At 36.9% G+C, this 21,646-nt stretch overlaps 1 protein-coding gene across 8 annotated transcripts in view; it reads left to right on the top strand.

Annotated features, from left to right (window-relative positions):
• Glcci1 (glucocorticoid induced 1) overlaps nucleotides 1-12,243 on the top strand; it is a 399,609-nt gene extending 387,366 nt beyond the window's left edge. For all 8 annotated transcript variants that reach the window (XM_074064685.1, XM_074064684.1, XM_074064683.1 and 5 more), the window contains 2 exons: nucleotides 8,087-8,207; nucleotides 9,375-12,243. In XM_074064685.1, the coding sequence (XP_073920786.1) occupies nucleotides 8,087-8,207; nucleotides 9,375-9,720 (467 nt within the window). In that variant the 3' untranslated portion in view covers nucleotides 9,721-12,243. The remainder of the gene's footprint in view (nucleotides 1-8,086; nucleotides 8,208-9,374) is intronic.
• Nucleotides 12,244-21,646: the final 9,403 nt, after the last annotated feature.

Here is a 21,646-nt window from a genome sequence, read left to right as displayed (position 1 = left end):
CAACAGTAATGAACTCTTGACTCTGAGCAGCCATCTTGGCCCTGCCACTTACTAATTAGGGTCCGTGGACAAGTTATTCAACGTTGAGGTATTTCAATTTCCTCACCTGAAAATTGGGGATAGTTTTCTCATAGAATTGTTATGATGATTAAATGTGCTCAGGTGACTTGATTTTACTTTTGTTATTTACAGTAATATTATCACAACCCTATGGGTAGATGATTTTCTCATTACTGAAAGGTCAAAGGGTCTGAGGCTAGCAAAATTAAGTAACTTTCCTAACTTCCGAGTAGTCCATGTGCCAGCAAATATCTTCTGTAGGAATTTCATACTATATATTACTGCTTTTGCAGAAGGACAAGGCCTTTGTATAGCAATCACTGGGAAAAGACCTGGTGTGTGGAGAACAGCAAGAAATTTTGTGGTTGGGATGTAGGGGTAAATGCTGGGGAGTAGAAAAACTAGTCTTTCACAAGGGCTCTTGGTAGGCATTGCTAAGAGAAATAAAGGGTGAAGAAAGATCTTTTGTCAACCAAAGGGTATGACCAGCTTAATAATTTCAGAACCATAACAGGTGGAAATGTGGAAGTGGACTCCACAAGGACAAGGTGTAATACACTATTTTGGTAGCCTAGTTGTATGGTTTGCAAACTTTTATTACATGCCCTTGTCAGCAAGGCATTCCCTTAATGCAACTTTAATATATGAGTGTGTTTTCATTCCACAAACTACATAAATGTTAATAAACTTTACTTTTTAAGATAAAAAGTAAATGTGAAAAAAATGTAATATTTTCTTCATGCCTATAAGCTGTTTTGAGTATCTCAGTTGGGAGGCTAGAAGTGTATGGCAAAGATGGAGAGGAGTACAAGGGCACAAGAATTGGAGCAAAACGTCTGAAGAAGAGTCAGCAGCACTGAGGGCCGATTAGATGTGTTTAGGAGAAAGAGGGAAGTCTAAAACAACATGCTCATGTGGGAGCCATGGAATGTGATTACCATGTCTGTAAAGGGGTGTGAATACTGGAGACGGAAGAGGCTTTAAGGTTAAGGTTGCATATTGACTTCTGCCTAAAGATGTTATAATTATCTTTTTTTGACATTTTTTTCTTATTGTTGTACTGGGGGTACAATGTAACATTTATAAAAGTTCTTAAAATATATCATAGTTGAATTCACCTCTTCCATTATTTTTTTTGAAGGAATATTGTGTTTTAGCTAATGTTGCATCAAGATAGTGTTTACAATATTTTGCTTTTGCCTTCTATTTTGCACATAGTAAGTGCTCAGTAATATTTAAGTGAACGTTTAAAATTACAGTGAGACTTTTATTAAAAGTTCAAGAGGCCTCTTTCCTCTTCACCTCATGGGATACTTTAGGAGCCATTTAGTACAGTTTTTTGAAACTGATGATCGTGGAAATTTTTTCATCTAAAAAGCTTGAGAATACAAAAACTACAGTTATATCATAATCATTTTCCTGGGGTCCTTAAATACATTAGTTTCAAGATACAAAATAATACTAACCTGTTACTTATTTTCAGCTTAGTTAGTTTTAGTGTTGTAATTTATACGTACAAAAGGCATGATTTTAGTGCTATATTGTTCTGAGGAAATGTGATTTGCTTTCTTTGTTACAAACTATTAGATTCTGAGTAGTGAGCATATCAAGTACTCCACCTCAGACTTGGGAGACAGGTATCAGCAGTGTTCTTATTAGGATTGTGTTGTAGGAGAAGCGTTGGACTTCTTGTGAGTCCATAAAAACAAAAGAGAAACTGTGATGTGCGAATTGATATCAGTTCAGTTAATATTTGAAGAGTGATGTGATTAAAATATAAAACACATAGGACAAATATTAATCAGCCTAATATTTGTAATTTAATTTTATTTCCACATATTCAAAAAACAATCTGACTTGAAGTTCAAAAATATAAGTAGCAAAAGGTTTAGGTCATGTTCTTTCTCCTTACCCTTTGTGGAATGCTTATCTAAAGAGATGTTAACTATCACTTAAAGTTCTGCAGCAATCTCATAAAAAGTCAACTTTGAAGTTTTAAAGAAAACTGAGAGACTATTTGTAAGTTCTCTTGTAAGTTACCAGTTAGGTCTTAGATTTAGCAGAAACTATAAACTATTTGATATAATTGGTAATATTACCTGATTCTAAAACTTTATTGCCCAGAATTGCTACTAAGTGTGTCCTTTTCCTCATTTCATTAGGCCATCAGACCATCAAACCATAGCTGATGATTTCATTTCTTAAAGAAAAAAGTAACTGAACACCAGAGTAGTAATTCTCTTTAAGTTCTGTTAAGGCAGTCATACTTCTAATTAACTTCCTCAGCTACCTTTTATGCTATTATTATACTCTTATTATATTGTATTAATATTCATTTTCTCAGTTACCTACCTGAGAAAGATAGAATGAGATTTACATTCTATTGGCTATTGCTTATATGCTATCAAATTATCTTCTTTGCATGGTAGTCTGTACAGTCTGCCTGTGGTAGGCATTGATTTTAATTTCAGAATGATGTATTGCTTTACATTAAAGGATACTGTCATAAGTTGGCAAAGTTGATGCTCAGCAATTGTAATCTTGGAGAATCTGGTTCTCTTAAGTACGTCTTTGCTTTCCTGACAGAAATAAAATTTCATCTTTATATTATGTAAGGGAACAGAGGTAGTGTAGACAAATCTATTTAAATCTTTTTTTTTTTTTATGGTATGGGGTATAGGGCTCTCTACCACTTGAGCCCATACCCCCAGCCCTTTTTGCTTTAGTTATTTTTGAGATCAGGTCTTCCATTTTTGCGTGGCCATCCTGGACCTTGATGCTCCTACTTAACTCCTCTTGTGTAGCTGGAATTATTGGCATGTGTCACCACTCTTGGCTTATTTGTCATAAATAGGGTCCTGTTGCTAACTTTTTGCCCAGACTGGTCTCAAGCCATGATCCCAATCTCCACCTCCTGAATAGCTGGGATTGCAGGTGTGAGCTACCACAGTGTGAGCTACTGCTCACACTGCACGTGGTGCAAATTTATTTAAAATGACACTTCTTTTGTCTTCTGTTGAGTCTAGAATAGGCACTTAATTTCTGAATGGTTCACCTTTTTAAATTTTCAAATTAGAAATGATGTGTTCTCACTAAGGGGAGAATGTGTACTACAGGAGGAATAGGGAAAGGGAAGACCTAAAACTTGAAAGTGTTTGATGTCCCCACTGTAGAGGAACTAATAAAGTAATCTTAAACTGATAGAGGCCACTATGGGAAGGTGACCGGGAAGTAGTGAAGAGGTCTGGTAGAGATGAACCAATTCGGGTTGTAATACACATGTACATGGAAGCAATGCTAGGAATCTCTCTGTATACCCATCTTTATCTCAAGCTAACAAAAATGCTATGTCTTTCTTAATATCTTTTATGTTTTCTCTTCAACAAAATTGGAAAAGAGGGCAGAGCAGGTTCTGTCTGGAAACAAGGGGTGTATGGGAGGGTAAAGGGCAGGGGGAAAGATGGCCTAAACAATGTATACACATATATATGAATGTATAAACAATTTTTTTAAAAAAGAAATGTGTGAAAAAGCGAGAGCACACAAGGGAGTTATGAAGATAGGTAAGACACCAAAAAAACTAGATAGCATTTGTTGCTTTCAACGCAGAGAAACTAAAGCAGATACTTTAAAGCAACTGAGGCCAATAGGAGAAGGGGACCAGGAACTAGAGAAAAGGTTAGTTCAAGAAGAATTAACTTAGAAGGTAACACATATGCACAGGAAATCAATGGGGGTCAACTCCCTGTATAGCTATCCTTATCTCAACCAGCAAAAACCCTTGGTCCTTCCTATTATTGCTTATACTCTCTCTTCAACAAAATTAGAGATAAGGGCAGAATAGTTTCTGGTGGGTAGCGAGGGGTAAGGAGGGGTAAGGCAAGGGAAGTTAAGGGAGGGGGTGGGGGGAAGGGAGGAGAAATGGCCCAAACATTGTATGCACATATGAATAAAATAAAAATTAAAAATAAAAGACATTTTACAAAGATGATAAAAGTAATAGTGTTAACTATGGACATTTTAGAAAAATACCAAAAATAAGATAAAAGATAAAATCATAAAAAAAAAAGAAATGATGTGTTCTTTCCACTTGAGAACTTCCTGTGTTTTAAGCCATCCTAATTCTTATATATACATTTATACAAGTTCATATTGTTATTTATTCCCATTTTGTAGGTCAGAAAACAGAGATCAAACTTGTCGTAGGTCATGCAGCTAAGTATAGGCTGACGTCAGGTGTCCTGACCTCAAACCGGGCTCTTAGCCTTCTCACAATTAGTTCTCAAATTTGGTTGTACTTTTAAGTGCACTAGGGAACTCTACCAAATATTAGAAGAAAAGACAACCTGGTCTCTGCCAAGTCTAATTACATCACAATCTTATTAGGGATATAATTTGGGCAGCTATATGGCAGTACTGGGGTTCAAAATCAGGACTTTGTGCTTGCTAAGCAGGTGAGCCATTCCTCCAGCCATTTTGCTCTTGTTGTTTTGGAGACAGAGTCTTGCTTTTAGCCCAGGCCCACATGGATTGTGATTCTCCGATTTTACACATCCTACCATCACGCACCACCAGGTCCAGCTTTTTTCCATTGAGAGTTGAAATGGGATCTGGCAAGCATTTTTGCCCTGGCTCGCCTAGAACTGAGATTCTCCTGATGTCAGCCTCCCAGGCATGAGCCCCTGATGCCTGGCCTGGACATTTGTATTTTTAAAATATCTTCTGATGAGCATAGTTTGAACTACTAGGGTGTTAAGAACCACTACTTTATTTTGCTTGTTTTTGAGTTTATTTTACTTAATTTGGTAAAGTAAGCGATGAAGCATATCTGAAGATTTCAGGCTAAATAGAACCATAGCAGAGAATTTGTATACCTACTTACATAAATGAATCAACTTTCATGTATTTGATGTTTTTATACTAGAATTGTGGCCACAGAATGTAGTATACTAGAAATATAAATATAATATACTAGAAATATAAAGACAATTCTGAGAAATTTGGAATTTTAAAATTTTTATTATTTTTACATCTACTTACATGTGTATACATTGTTTGGGCCACCTCCCCCCTTCCTCCCTGCCCTCTTCCCTCTCCCCCATCTATAAAAAGTACACACAGTTTAATTAATTTTTTTCTATATGAAATTCCAAATTATAACTTTTATTTTTCCAAGCTTTAATTCATTATCATATGTTTAAAAATATTTGGGAAGCTACTTGTATTTACATATGAGAATGGTCCACATGCATAAATATGATCTGTTAAAATGTTTCTATGCTTTTGACTTTGAGAATTGGAGACTTGACTTGAGAATTGCAATATATAGATGAGACCTGTGGTACAGAAAAATACGTGAATAATTATATTTATAACATTTAATTTTATCGACATTGGCTATGATACTATAAGACCATAAAGTAACATTTTATCTCAATTATATTTCTAGTTATGATCCTATATTAAGTCCTACATTCATTCCAAAAAGGACTGAATTAAAATTACCACAAAAGTTGATGGGATGCTCACCTCATATTTAAAACATTCTGTTGAAATGTGCTTATTAAATTTAACACAGACTTTTAAAGGAATAAGAAACCAGTTGGAGTGGGTAGAATAGGTTGTTTTTAAAGCATGCCACTTTGCAAAACAAATGAGGTATTGATAGTGTTCCTCCTTTGTGGGTTAGAACCATCAGTGGAAAGTATTGCATAGTTTTAGAGTTCAGGAAGGACACTTTGCAACCAGAGCACTACTTGTGTTCAAAGGTAACCTAACTATACAAGAACTCAGTCCGTACACTAGGTATCTTTACTCCTTGTTCCTCTTTGCAGTCTCTGAAACTATATACTTACCTGAAGGACAAATTCTAGTTTTAAATAAGTATTTGTTTATAGTCTCAAAATGTTTTTCTTTTCAAGCTTTGTTGTAGACCATCAAACGTTAGATATAAATTTCAACAAAAAATAAATAATTTTTATTGATAAGGCAAAAAGATAAAATAGCACTGACTAGTATCTATGATAATAATGTTTTTAATAATGTTTAATATTTTTAATATGTTTAATATATTTAACATTAATCACTGCCCCACCTCCAAAAAGAACAGAATTGCTTACATAGATAAATATGTAAAAATGAAATTTTATCCTCTGAAATTACAAACAGATTAAGAATAAAAATCATTTAATTCATTACTGATGAAGAGATTATCACTTTGCAGCTTATCCTACTCATGTGTAGTTTTCAACTCAGGGAAAGGCCTTTGAAACCATCAAAGAAACTGTAACAGAAAGTGGCAGGACTGATGATATATAAGAAATAGAACACTGACGATTATAACTGTGACCATGGTGACTTTTCTTATATTACAGTCGGGTGGATCCTTAACTACTGGCATGGTCACATGCCTGCTAATAGCATTAAAGATTTGTTAAAGGCATCAAGCAAATGGCTTTAAGTTGATTCTAAATGCTCCGTGAGCTGTGCTGTGTTCTGCAGTAATCTTCATGGAGGCATCTTATGCCATATTTACTCACTTGTATTCTTGACCTCATGTATTTTTCCTTCATCTGACTTGTTGCTGTTGGGATAGTAAAGTGAGGTCAAGCTGTATTTTTGGTATTACACTGAGTTTTGGCCTCATTCTTACCAGCCTTTGCTCATTGTATCTGGTCTATCCTCCCTCACATAGAGACAGAACCTCTACTCAGGCTAAGATGCTTTATATCAACTTAAGTAAGGAAATCACATGCTTCCTCCTTTATTCCATTTGTTTAAGTAAGATATAGGTTAAATGTTGGATCTAAGAAAATCCTCAAGTCTAAATGTTATTAGAAGAATCCCAACTTCATTTTATGATTTAATTCCAAGAGATTCTTCTGTACTTATTCTGTGAGGATAAGCTTAATAGTGATAAATTGTGGTTTTCCTAGCTTTTCCAATAGTGGCCTTGTTATTTTGCAGACAGTGGTTTCCCAAATAGAGAAGCAGTTACATTCAAATATAAGCACAGGTCTGCATTTGCAAGACTAACATAGATACTCTTTGAGTCATTTACAAAATAAAGTATTAGGGTACATCAAAGGTCTACTTTCTAAGCATATGTTTCATGCTAATGCCATCTTTAAAAATAGGCAGAAGTAATACATCTCAATTGATTACTGCATTTTAGCAGTGGGGATAGGTGTGCATTAAATCAGAATTTATATAAATAGGACTATTATATTTATACAACTTGGCACCTTGCAAAGATAATGACACATTTTGGTTGACTTGAATTTCCAAAATTCTTTGCCAGATAGGAAAGGGAGAAATTACATATAGGTTTTATAGCTTCTCATGAATAGACTTTTCTTTTTGGTCAAAAACTATGAGGAAAACATGGTAGGTAGTGTTTTTGGATTTCTCATGTCTTCTAGTAGCTAAAATGCAAATTTGCTGAAAAAGCTTTTTTTATAGATATTTTAAAGGCAAAATTCTATAGAAATTATCTTTTTAACAATGAGCAAATGGAAGAAGTTAATTTATAAACCTGTTTTAATCCCGCATACATTGCACTCATGGTGTTTAGCAAGAGTATCACTTCTGCTAAGAACTTTTATAATGAATATTATTCCACATTCTAAAATGAACAATGAAATGGACAATGAAAACATATAAAGAACCCTGAATTATTATAATCTGTTTTAGTTCTTATATATATTATCCTATTTGTTTACATTCTTGAAATAAATACATAATGACATTTGTTTTCAGTATTATAGCTCCATTCAAAATTTAGTTTTCTATATTAAAACATCCTCCTTTTATGTCGTATGGTATGGCAGATTACTATTGCATTGAAGTTTTAATTTAAAAGAAATGTACTACACAAGGATGTTAGAAGTAGTTTTGCAATAAGAGGCTTCTATGGTGGAAGAAAAGGGGTAGTAGTGGATAAATTGTGCAAAAGGCTGTTTAGAAATCAAGTTTAATTTAAAAGCACTTTCAATCACTAGTTAATATAACTGCTTTAAATTTACAGACAGTGGGAGTAGCTCACCGTTACCCAAGTATGCTTCATCTCCCAAACCAAACAACAGCTACATGTTCAAACGGGAGCCCCCAGAGGGATGTGAGCGAGTGAAGGTCTTTGAGGAAATGGCGTAAGTAATGTCTTTTTTTATCAGCTGGGATCTGCAAAGCTGTAAAGCTTTTTATATGAAACCAGTTGATTACAGATGAATCAACTACTCTATCCAGCTGATAATGTGTTTCAAAAGCAAATTATAAAAAGAGAATTGAATAGTCAAAAGGGATCTTACTTGAAGGAGAATTGAAATCTGTATGCTATAAATGTATAAGCTAGTACAAAGAAACTTGGAAATTCATCCTTCTTTATTTTTTTCTTTTCTTGAAAAGCTCTATACTTAAAGAATTTTTCATTCAAAAGCACTGTTAATTTAGATGACTCACAAAAAGACATTTGGGGACAAAGTTAATATCCATGTGTGAACTAGCCCACAGTGTATTCCACAAGCCAGAGGGAAGGTAGTCTCTTTCCCTATACACACGTCTATCATGTCTATTCATAAATTCAGGATTTCTGTTCATATTTTTTCCCTTTTGAAATTTCAACATGTGTAAGTTAGAAATTAAATCAGGAAAAGAGGTTCCTGCTGTACACCCTTGGCAGAATAGCTCAGAAGCAGACTGTGTCGCTCTTGGGACTCACTCATCCCTTTGTCCCAGTGCAGGTACCTTATAGAGGCTGCTGTCCTCTTACAGCCTAGGAGGGATCAGAGAGTGGTTATACAGGTATCGATATTTTAGTTCCAGGGATGGGAAGAGAAGAAGGGCTTAAGGACCCTCTTATTGGGCTGACTGGGTCTTTGAGAAAGTATTGGAACTTTTTTCCTTGTCTGTACTACTAGAGTTACGTCTACAGATACAGAAAAAGGAGGAAGTGCTTAAATCCAAATACATGAAGTATACTTTTTTCTTAACAGAAAAGGTCATCCTAACCTTGCATTGTTACATAGGAGATATTTTTCAGATTCCTAAATGACTAAAAGTAGGTTAATGATCTCTAAAAATTTTGCCTGCCCAATCCTTTTGAAAATTGTTTTGTTTCAAATATCATTTCAAGGCTGTGTATGTGAACAGTCTGCCAGCTGACTTGTGCTATGGAAGATGTTTACCCCACTTGCCCACTGTGTACAGTTAACTCATCTCTGCCATTCACATTTTAGCTGTTTTAGAGAACTCCAATTTATTCAGAAATTGCTTAAGTATTTGATGATTGTAAATCTAATTTTGTTTTGTGGTTTTAGGTCTCGTCAGCCTATCTCGGCCCCTCTCTTTTCATGTCCTGACAAAAACAAGGTTAATTTCATCCCAACTGGATCAGCTTTCTGTCCTGTAAAACTTCTAGGTCCTCTCTTACCTGCCTCTGACCTAATGCTCAAGAACTCTCCTAACTCTGGTCAGAGCTCAGCTCTGGCAACTTTGACCGTCGAGCAGCTCTCATCCCGAGTTTCCTTCACGTCTCTTTCTGATGACACCAGCACAGTGGGTTCCTCAGAGGCTTCTGTCCAACAGCCATCCCAGCAGCAGCAGCTCCTGCAGGAACTGCAGGCTGAGGAACATATCTCTGCTCAGAACTATATGATCATCTAAAGCAGAGGGGGAGCTGGCCTCCACCCATGTTCCATGGATGGGAATGAGATCTCAGACAACTATCTGCATGGAATGACAAACTTTCTGAACACCACCACCAACAAGAAAATACTTTTCAGCATCATAAAGTATCTCTTAACACTGATCTTGGCAGGGACGGAACTCCTATTCAGCAGTTTTTGTGGAAAGCAGTAATGCTTGCAAAATGTGTGTGTCATTGAGCATTTTAAGTGGAGACTATGCATTTCATAGTATGTTTGACAGATTAGTGTCCTGTGTTTTGTTCCAAATTCTTCAGTATAAATAAGCTCTATATCAAAAAGTTGCCTGTCTAAATAGAAAATGTCTTGCTGTGTTTTGTCCTATGGAAAATACTGTACTTCAAGGATTATGTTTACAATTGATCCAGGTGTTTGTTTCTAACTTCTGTAATACATACAATGCAAAAAAAAAAAAAATGGCCACAACAGTTGCACAGTGCCCACCCTATGGCCTAGCTTCAGGTACTTCAGTTGAAGTCTAAACTCAGGTAACTTGGAATGTATATCATATTGGGATATTAAATATTTCACAGCTGAAAAGCTAAAGAGGGAACATCACTCTTTTGCCTTTCCTTATTTTATGCATTTCACTTTCCTCATTACATTCCACAGTCTTAGAATAAGAGTGCACTCAACCCTAGGAGAATGGTAATCCTGGACACGGGTGAACATGAGGAAAACCAGCAAATCTGTGGTGTGTGACATCACTGTCATGTGGTTACCAGTAAAACAACTGTTGCATTCACTGTTTCAACATATGTAAATGTGGCTTTTTTTTTTTTTAAGTTCAGGTGTTGCTCAGTTAATGACTGTTACAATGTTGCAAATAAAGTGTTCAGTACTGGACTATACACAGACATTCCACATTGTGTGTGATGAAATTTAAAGATAAGAATGTCTAGGTTTAATTTCAAGTGAAATTTCACAGGGGATGGTTGAGGTTTTTGTTTATATTGGCCACCACAGTTTTTATCTAAAGGCATATTTATGTTTAGTATCTCTTTAGGATATTCCTTAATTTGCAGGTTAAAAGTGACCACTTTTGGTTATTGTTTTCCTCAAGCAGTTTAGATGCATGAGTTTGCATTCACATAGACACAATATGTAGGTCTCAGAATTGATGCAGCATAGTGAGCAGATTATTTGATGACTTAACAAAAGCAATAGTTTGAAGCTGTCTCATTTAAGTCTCACATAATACTGTCATGAATAGCTTTGTTAAGAGTTTGGATGTGTGAAGCAGAGCATAAGCCCAAGTAAATAGCCTTGTACTTGCAGACTTGACATAACTTCGCCACCATGTGTGACAGAGCCCTAAATATTCCTGATTGGTCAGTGGGAGAGACTGACTTTCAGACATTGTTTTCTGTAGCACAGAGAGTATCCAAATGTAAAAGGAAGCTTTTGTATTTTTATTCCATTGCTTTCAGTTCAGTAAAACCTAGGGTTTTTTCATCTGCACCCAAAATGTATGGCACAATTTTTTCTTACAAACTAGGGGAACAAGGTGCCTACAGTTAAAGGAATGTTTCAGTTCCCTTCAGTCATTCCTGGGTTTTTCTTTGTTTGCTTTCTATGGATGAGCAAATAGAGGATGAGGTGATAAAGAAGAAAGCAACACCATTTTTTTTAAAGAAATTATATATCTGTATATGTTTGTGTGTGTGTTTGTGTGTGTATTCTGTGTATTATTTTGTCATCACAGTTCTCTTCTTTCCACCAAAGTTTGCAGTAATATTCTCTCCTGAAGGTGCATTATAGCTCCTTTAAATTAGTCAGTGTTATGTTGTAGGAGACTGTCATGGAGAAAAGGACTCAGTTTACTTTTGCCATTTTCACAGGGGAACCTTTTAAAATAATCTTTTCCACAGCAGACACCTTTAACCCTAATAATCTCAGGCCTTGATGAAAATACTATATTTTGTAGATTATGGTTAAAGGGAGAAAAATACTAGTTCCGTAAGATAAATATGAGCTCCATTTAACTTCTGATATCTGGTTTAGCATTACATGATATGTTGATCTTATGCTCTGCTTTTGTCCAAATAAGATGCAATAGTATCATTACCAATTTCAGAAAGATAAGACTGACCATGCTTTTTTTGGTGATGAAATCTGATGTACAATATTTATAGTGACGTGCTTTTATTTTCTCATGAAAAACTAAATATTGTGTTGTACATTTGTTCTTAGCATATATTAAAATTTTGAACCAAATGTGTTAAAAAATATGCTTTGCCATGTAAATTTCCCAGAAGTTGTTGAGCTCAAATGTATCCTACATCCAGCTGTAGAAATTTGTCAGAAATTGTTTAAATTTTGTATATAGCTGAACTGTTTAATTTTAGCCACTGTGCTGAACAGTATTCAAGTTATCATACAACATGGCTTTACACAAGGAAATGTGTGGCTTCTGTTTTGTATTTTTTCAGTATAGAAGTTCCTGTGTCTTATTTAAATAAACTTATTAGTAAAACTGGAATGACTCACGTAGGTTTCTGAAAAGACAGGCTAGTTGGCACATTACCCAACAGAGATGGAATCAGCTCAGAAGGATGGCACTATTGGGGGTTCCTGAGTTATTGATCTGCATCTCTAGAGCTGTGGAGTGTCTAACTGGATCAGATTTCTCTAACTTGGTTTCCTCTTGGCCTTCAATTCACACACTTTCCAACCCAAGGTAAGAAGCTAAATGACTAGAGTTCCAAGTCTTTGTACTGCTCTCAACTATGAGCACCTTAGAGAAAATGTTCCCAAAACATTATCTTATACCTAAGAATTGATAGAGAATGAATTTAAATTCAGTGAAATTACTTCAAAGGAAGTTGCATAATTTCTTGCATATTTAAATTTTGCTCTTACTAAATTCACAATAAGAGGGAGAAAAGCTTGGCAAAACAAAGGAACAGTGTGAGAATTTAGGAACACAATCCCATTTACAATAGCGATAAAAAATACCTAGGAGTAAGTTTAACAAAGGAAGTGTAAGACAACCTCTCCAATGCAAGCTATAAATCATTGAAGAAAGAAATTTTAAAACATCAGAAAATGGAAAGATCACCCATGCTTGTGGACCAGCAGAATTAATGTGAAAGTGGCTATGTCTTCAGTGCAATCCCCATCAAAACCCCCATGACAGTCCTCACAGAGATTGAAAAATCAACCCTAACATTCTTACGGATGCACAAAAGACCTTAAATACTCAAGGCAATACTGAGCAAACAAGAACAACCCTAGGTATCACAAAACCTGACTTCAAACCATAGTACAGAGCCATAGCAATAAAAACAGCATGGTACTGGCACAAAAATAGACAAGAAGACCAGTGGAACAGAATAGAGGACCCAGGCATAAATTTGTGCAGCTACAGCCATCTGGATTTTTGACAAAGGAGCCCAAAACTTATGTTGGAGAAAAAACAACCTTTTCAACAAACGGTGCTGGGAAAACGATACCTGCATTCAGAGACTGAAACTGAATCCATCTTTCAGCCTGTATTAATATCAGCTCAAAGTGTATCAAAGACTTTAATGTAAGGTCTGAAACTTTGAAACTACTACAGCAAAGAATAGGGAAAACACTGGAAGGTGTAGACATCGGCAATAACTTCCTGAGTACAACTCCCAAAGGTCAGCAATTAAGAGAACGAATTGGCAAGTGAGACTACATGAAACTAAAAAACTTCTGCACAGCAAAAGAAACAGTCACCAGACTGAAGAGGCAGTCCACAAAATGGAAGAAAGTCTTTGCCAGCTATGTATCTAATGAGGGATTAATAATCAGAGTTTATATAATTTATAGAAAAAACTAAACTCCCTAAGAATCAATGACCCAATAAAGAAATGGGCAAATGAACTAAACAAATTTTTCTAAGGAAGAAGTACAAATGGCCAAAAAACATGAAGAAATACTCAACATTCCTGTCCATTAAAGAGGTGCAAATCAAAACTACATTAAAATTTCACCTCACTTCTGTTAGAATGGCTATCATCATCAAGAACACAATGAATGCTGGTGAGGATGAGGGGCAGCAGGGAATGTAAATTAGTACAACCATTGTGGAAAGCAGTATGGAGTTTCCTCAAAAAGCTAAAAGCAACTACCATATTATCCAGTGATACCACTCTGAGAATATATCTGAAGTCAGGAAACAATAAAAGACACTTGCACACCCATGTTTATTGCAGCATTATTCACAATAGCCAAGCTACAGAGAGCCCAGATGTCCCACAACTGATGAATGAATTAAGAAAATGTGACGTGTGTGTGTGTATACATGCAGTGGAATATTCAGCCATAAAGAAGAATGAAATTATGTCATTCTCAGGTAAATGGATGGAACTGGATATCATCATGTTAAGTGAGATAAGCCAGGCTCAGAAAGACAAAAGATCATGTTTTCTCTGATATGTGGAAGATAGATACAAATGATAAATGTATACACAAATATACAAGTATGATCATATATACATTTATATACAGAACATATTTCCAACACTGGGACTGTTTGAGGAAACTAGGGAAGGAAGAAAATAATAGTGAATAGTGTCACATCTGTGTGGAGATAACGCAAAATGAAAGCTATTGAACAATATGGGACGGGGAAGATAAGAATAGTAGAGGGGAGTGGACTGATTAAAATGCAGTATGTTTACAGGTGAAATACCAAGTCAAAACCCCTTTGAACAATGAACAGACACTTAAACAATGAAGGACAGGAATGTAAAACAGGTCATGTTAGGGGGAGGGTAAAGGAAGAAGGTAAAGGAGGGTGAATATGATTGATGTATTTTATATGTATGTATGAATATGGAACATTGATACCTTAAGGAGGGAAGGTAATAAGGGAAAATAATGGGATGAAGCTAACTGGGGCACATTGTACCCATATATGGAAATGTCACAACAAACCTCCCTGTACAATTATATACTAATAGAAAGGTAATTTTTTAAAAATCAGAATAAGAGGATGAAAAGCTTGACAAAACAAAGGATGGTTGATACTATGCCTGATTACCCAAATAGGGACTTGGTAGCTATATGTCCCTATATAGGCATGAAATTTCAGCAAAGCAAACCACTTTGAGAAATAATTTAGCAGCAGTGTTACTCTGGAGAAATTGTAATATTTGGCCTCTAAGGGGCTGAGGATATAACTTAGTGATAGAATGCTTGTCTAGCATGTGCAAGGCCTTGGGTTTGATCCCCAGCACTGCAAAACAAAAAGATTTGGCCTTTACATTAAATTGAACTTAAATGACTAATCAGGACTTGCTGTCTGTGGCTCATACTGTAATCCTAGCTATTTGAGAGGCTAAGATGGGGAAGATTGTGGTTTAAGGCCAGCCCAGACAAGGAGTAAATGAAACCCCAAAACAACCAATAGCTGAATATGGTAGTGTGCCTGACATCCCAAGTTAAGAGAGAGGTTGAGATCAGGAAGATCACAATTTCAGGCCAACCTCAGCAAAAAATATTTGTGAGACTCCATCTCAATGGAAAAAAAAAAAACAAAACTGCCCATGGTGGCACACACCTATCACCCTGGTGATGACAGGAAGCTCAAAATAGGATTGTGATCCAGGCTCCCCTGGGCAGAAAGAACCTATTTCCAAAATAACCATAGCAAAAAGGACTGTGACTCAAGGAGTAGAGTGCCTGCCTCACAAGCACAAAACCTTGCATTCAAACTCCCAATACAGAAACAAAACAAAAAAAGCAAACAAACAAAAAAGATTAGGCAGTAGCTGTATTTTTGGATGGAAAAGGTAAAATATAACTTTTAAAGGTGAAATTTATCAGCCATCTACTTAAGGGATAATATAAAGTGGCCCTGAGAAACAAGTTGGTGTTTGCAAACTCAGACTCAGGAACAAGGCTTAAGAAATTATACATTCCAACCGTATGCTAACTAAAAAGAATCACTTGAAATGTACTTATGAATATTGCAAGCCAAATGGTTATCTTTACCCATGTCCATCCCACACTGTGAGGTGCCATCTATCTCTGGAGTTTCATTCTCCCCTACATATTTCCTGCTGCTCTGTGGGTGGCCTCTACCTGCTACTGCCTCCTTACCACCACTCAAAGGTCTTGTATTTTCCCTATACTTCACTCCTTTGGTGAACTCAGGTTTCTCTGGAGTTACAGAAGTGTTATGAACAGGGATTGTTTAAGTTTATCTCCATTCACAATCTTGGTGCTGTGGACTGGCTCCACATTTCCAGCTGTTGGAAAAATACCTCCTCTCAGACTTCCAGCCCATCACAATCTCAGTGATTAAGTAGAATGAAGACATTATCTTGGCCCTCGTTGTAGCATGCCAGCTCTTCTTCGCACTGCTGTTTGCCCCATTTCTCAAGAGAAGAGGTATCTGTGTCACAATGTTTTCTTTTCCCAGATCTCTCAGATTTGCCTTTTATTTCACTGCTAAATTTCCAGCCACAGAGACCACATGATGGCAGGCCATCTAGATGAATTTCTTTGAAATAAGAACCTGATAGTAAGGAGACAAAAAGAAGTCCATATCTGAGGCACCCAATAATCTCAATAACTATAGACCATGGTCAACAAACTCCTGCTGCGAGCCAAACCCAGCTTGCTGCCTCTACTGGAGGAAAGCCACACTCACTTGTGTATTACTATAGTTATTATGAAGGACAAAGAGAGGCTTAAATAGCAACAGAGATTCTGCTCTGTGGTTCCTCCAAAAAAATCCCAAAAGGACAGGGTTTGGAGAGCATCAGATAGTTTAACACATAGAGGTTGCTGGAAGGTGGCATGCCCAGGAATCATGGAAGCCCCCTGACCCTTCCCCTGTACCTTACCTTTGCATTTTCATTCTTTGTAATATCCTTAAAAATATATTGTAAATGTAGTGTTAAAAATTCTTCCATATACCTCCCTTTAAGAAATAGAACATAATTTTCCTCCCCTTTAGTATGAGCTGCTCCTGCTTCTTATGAATAGAATATGGCATATGTGATGAGATGTCACTTCTGAGATTAGATTCTAAGAAGACTGGCTTTGTCCTAGGTGTGCTTGCTTTCTTGGATCACTTGTAATGAGGGAAGTAATAGTATGAGGATACTTAGGAAATTGGTGGACAGACGCAGTGGTGCGTAGTGGCAGCCTCTGACCACCATCTTTGGCCCCATGCCAACAGCCATGTGGAAACAGATCTTCCAGCCACAGACAAGCCTGGAGATGACTGCAATCTCAGGAGACATCTTGAGCCAGAACCACCAGCTGCATTGCTCCTGTGTTCTTGACCCTCAGATACTATAAGTTATTATGTGTTTGTTGTTTTAAGGTGCTAAGTTTTGAAGTGATTTGTTACATAGGGTCAGAGAACTAATGCAAAACAGTGATCCTCTTCCACATATACCTATTATTGATTGCCATTAACCTTACCTAGAGTCTTGCTATTTAATTCTGCTTTCTGAGTCAAGAAAACTAAGCTTGTTCATTTAGAATGGACACATTTGAAAGAAGCCATTTTGGACTAGATTCAAAACAAGACTTTCTTATACAAATTTTGTCATTTGAACATGACACATGATACATCTGTACTGTGTGTACCCTAGAGTTAGCTTGTCTAACCTAAGCCACCTGAGAAAATCCAATGAAGAGAAAGAAATTAAGATCTTTGGAGAAAAGGATTTCCTATGGAAATGATGCAAGAAGGGGTGGAATAGGTGATCAGTTTTTAATGCTGAAAGGAGAAAAGTCAGAATTTCTCAAGTAAATGAGAAATTTTTCTATCCTGAACATCTTTTTTTGTTGTTGTTGGCTGTTTGTGTTTCATGTCAGGTTCTTGCTATGTAGCACAAGCTAGCCTTGAACTCCTGATCCTCCTACCTTAGCCTGCCAAGTACTGGGATGACAGGAATGTGCTGCCACACCCAGCTTGGACATCTTGGTTTTTTTTTTTTTTTTTCTTTATTTAACATTACTCTGGTGACCCACTGGCTCTAGAGTGGCCTATCCCATTCCATAAACATTTGCGTCTCTCAAGAGGAGAGAAAAATTTTTCAAAGGTCCCAGATCAGTTTGGTGATGGTCTCTCTCATTCATCATAGCCATTTTCTTAGCTCTAAGAATCTGAACAATTAGGTCATTTTTCTTCCATAAGATTTTGTGATTAAAAAGGAATGGGTCCCCTTTCACACTACAAATTCTACTCGCATCTTGGCATCTGATTTAAGCATGACATTCCTTTAGCCAGAATTGGGTACAGTCCTGCAGGCAATGGATGTTATTTCAAACCACTGTCTCAAAGCAGGATGGATGTAGGGCTCCATAAGGACCTGCCAAAAGGGAGAAGGGTTCGTGCTGGAAAGCCAGATCCTTTCTTAGGTTTTCTATTCCACTTTTTAAAGGAAAATGGTTATACACGGGACAGGAGTTAACAAAGGATGCTGCTCACATGCTGCAAAAAACAGCCTGCCATTTTTCATATGGACCAGAGTCAAAGCAGATAGGGTAATCTTATCTGACTCTCCATTCATCTGCCATTTGATTACAGACAAAACCTGGTGTGGTCTCTTCTGCTTCCCTTCCCAGCAACCACCCTGGAGCAAGCCTTGGGAACTTTGAATGAAGATGCTATTCCAATTCAAATCCTTAACCCTCTCCCCTGATTGCTCCCCTAAATCCATAGTTAGTGCAACAAGTCCTGTGGGAAGACAACAGGGAGGGAAGGTAGGTGAAGGTAGCTAAAGATGGTTACACCTGGTAACTCATTCTATAAATGGGGGATAGCTTTCACAACATTCATATATTCCCTTTGGAGATAGTTGATGTTTTACAACAAGCATGTATTCCTTTTATAATGTTTGGTAAGACAAAAGGAGCAACAGGACCTTCATTTCAGAGGATTGTTGACAATCCTCTGTTCTCTGCCTGCTCCACCTTGTCACCAACCATCCCTCATCCACTTTGCAGCAAAGAGTGGATATGACTTAGCAGATTGCTTTACGTGTTTCTAACATAAAACAAGGTGGAATGTATATCACCCTATACCAATATTAACTCAAAATGGATCAAGGATCTTAATATCAGACCACAAACTCTAAAGTTGATACAGAAAAGAGTAGGAAATACTCTGGAGTTAGTAGGTATAGGTAAGACTTTCTCAACGAAACCCCAGCAGCACAGCAACTAAGAGATAGCATAGATAAATGGGACTTCATAAGACTAAAAAGCTTCTGCTCAACAAAAGAAATGGTCTCTAAACTAAAGAGAACACCCACAGAGTGGGAGAAAATATTTGCCAGCTACACATCAGACAAAGGACTGATAACCAGAATATATAGGGAACTTAAAAAACTAAATTCTCCCAAAACTAATGAACCAATAAAGAAATGGGCAAGTGAACAAAACAGAACTTTCTCAAAAGAAGAAATTCAAATGGCCAAAAAACACATGAAAAAATGCTCACCATCTCTAGCAATAAAGGAAATGCAAATTAAAACCACGCTAAGATTCCACCTCACCCCTGTTAGAATAGCCATCATTAGCAACACCACCAACAACAGGTGTTGGTGAGGATTCAGGGAAAAAGGAACCCTCTTACACTGTTGGTGGGAATGTAAACTAGTACAACCACTCTGGAAAAAAATTTGGAGGCTACTTAAAAAGCTGGACATAGATCTACCATTTGATCCAGCAATACCACTCTTGGGGATATACCCAAAAAGACTGTGACACAGGTTACTCCAGAGGCACCTGCACATCCATGTTTATTGCGGCACTATTCACAATAGCCAAGTTATGGAAACAGCCAAGATGCCCCACCACTGACGAATGGATTAAGAAAATGTGGTATCTATACACAATGGAATTTTATGCAGCCATGAAGAAGAACGAAATGTTATCATTCGCTGGTAAATGGATGGAATTGGAGAACATCATTCTGAGTGAGGTTAGCCTGGCCCAAAAGACCAAAAATCGTATGTTCTCCCTCATATGTGGACATTAGATCAAGGGCAAACACAACAAGGGGATTGGACTATGAGCACATGATAAAAGCGAGAGCACACAAGGGAGGGGTGAGGATAGGTAAGACACCTAAAAAATTAGCTAGCATTTGTTGCCCTCAATGCAGAGAAACTAAAGCAGATACCTTAAAAGCAACTGAGACCAATAGGAGAAGGGGACCAGGAACTAGAGAAAAGGGTAGATCAAAAAGAATTAACCTAGAAGGTAACACACATGCACAGGAAATTAATATGAGTCAACTCCCTGTATAGCTATCCTTATCTCAACTAGCAAAAACCCTGTTCCTTCCTATTATTGCTTATACTCTCTCTACAACAAAATTAGAGATAAGGGCAAATAGTTTCTGCCGGGTATTGAGAGTGTGGGAGGGAGAGGGAGGGGGCGGAGCGGGCGGTAAGGGAGGGGGTGGGGGCGGGGAGGGGGGGAGAAATGACCCAAGCATTGTATGCACATATGAATAATAAAAAAAATAAAAAGTAAAAAGTAAAAAATGAATAAAATAAAACAAGGTGAAAATCAAGGGAAATGATAACATGAAAACAAATTTTAACCTCACTAGTAATCAAAGCAATGCAAATGAGAACTTAAAATGGTAAAGAATAAAAAGAAGGATAAAATTCAGTGCTGAATGGGGACATGGATACTGTAACAGTTTGTTTTTATAGAAGTATATGAGCTAAGCATGGTGGTGTATGCCTATAATCCATGGCTGTCCCTAGGCAAAAGCACAAGACCTTATCTGAAAAGTACTAAAGCAAAGGACTGGAGACATGGTTCAAGTGATAGAGTACTTATCAAGCAATTTAGAAGACCTGAGTTCAAAACTCCAGTACCACAAATATATGTATATATACACATATATTTATATATAGACATGATGAAGGTACAAAAAACTAACGGTAGCTATGCCTGGGTGGATAATTCTTCTAACATTTGCTTCTCTGTTTTTCTGAGTTTTTTCTATATGGTATCTGTTAGCCATGTAATTTGGGAGACAATGCATAATAATTTCTAAATATCAAGGGAAGGGGAAAAGTAGGGAGGAAAGGAAGAAAATGACAGTAAAGTGTTTTGTTTTAATAGAAATGAGAAGTTGTCTCTTAAAATCAATGTAGCTTAATAGAACACTTGGTAGCGTGAGCTTTGGCTCACTGGGAAGAATCCACATATGATGTTAGTTTCAGGCTATTCCTGTCCTAGAAAAAAATGGCCCCAATATCATAATACTCTAAAATAAACAGGTTTAAATTATGTAAGCCTAGACTAGATTTGAATGGGGGTATGTGTGGGGGGATCAGAGAATGGTGAATTTTCTGGAGTATGGCCCATGCTAACAGCCTTCCACTCAGTTGAGATGGATTTAAGAAATGAGCACCAGGGAGCCTAGAAATCAGTCGTCTCATTTATGCTTTTTGAACGGCTTCATCTAGAAAATTTAAAAGGACTCCCCACCCCCATCCAGGCAAACTATAGAAGCCTGAAAATATCCTAAAGATTGCTCTTGAATGTACTGAAAGCATGATCCAAAATCTAGTAACTTTTTTATTGAGGGTTGTTTGATCTATCTTTACAGAGATGCCTGAAGTAAGTACATTTGAGATAGATGCTAAAGCTTTGGACATAGATGTGTTACCCTGGAATTTGTATTAGAGACAATTGGGAGTAAGGACATTGTGTAGGCCACAGTGGGTGCCTTGGTTAAGAATCACATTGTACAAGGTTGTGGGCCATTCCCATGAGTCTTTGAAGCTGTAGCTGGCATAAGCCAGGGACCAGACAACTTGGGAATTCAGACACTTGCTTAATTCTCTTTCTTGGCAAGCTTTTTCCCCTAATTCACTGAAACAGGTCTTTGCACTGTGCCATCTGTAATTTTTGTCAGC

Source organism: Castor canadensis, chromosome 2 (genome assembly GCF_047511655.1).
Source record: "Castor canadensis chromosome 2, mCasCan1.hap1v2, whole genome shotgun sequence".
Classification (NCBI taxonomy): Eukaryota; Metazoa; Chordata; class Mammalia; order Rodentia; family Castoridae; genus Castor; species Castor canadensis.
This window is presented reverse-complemented; position numbering and strand designations above follow the sequence as displayed.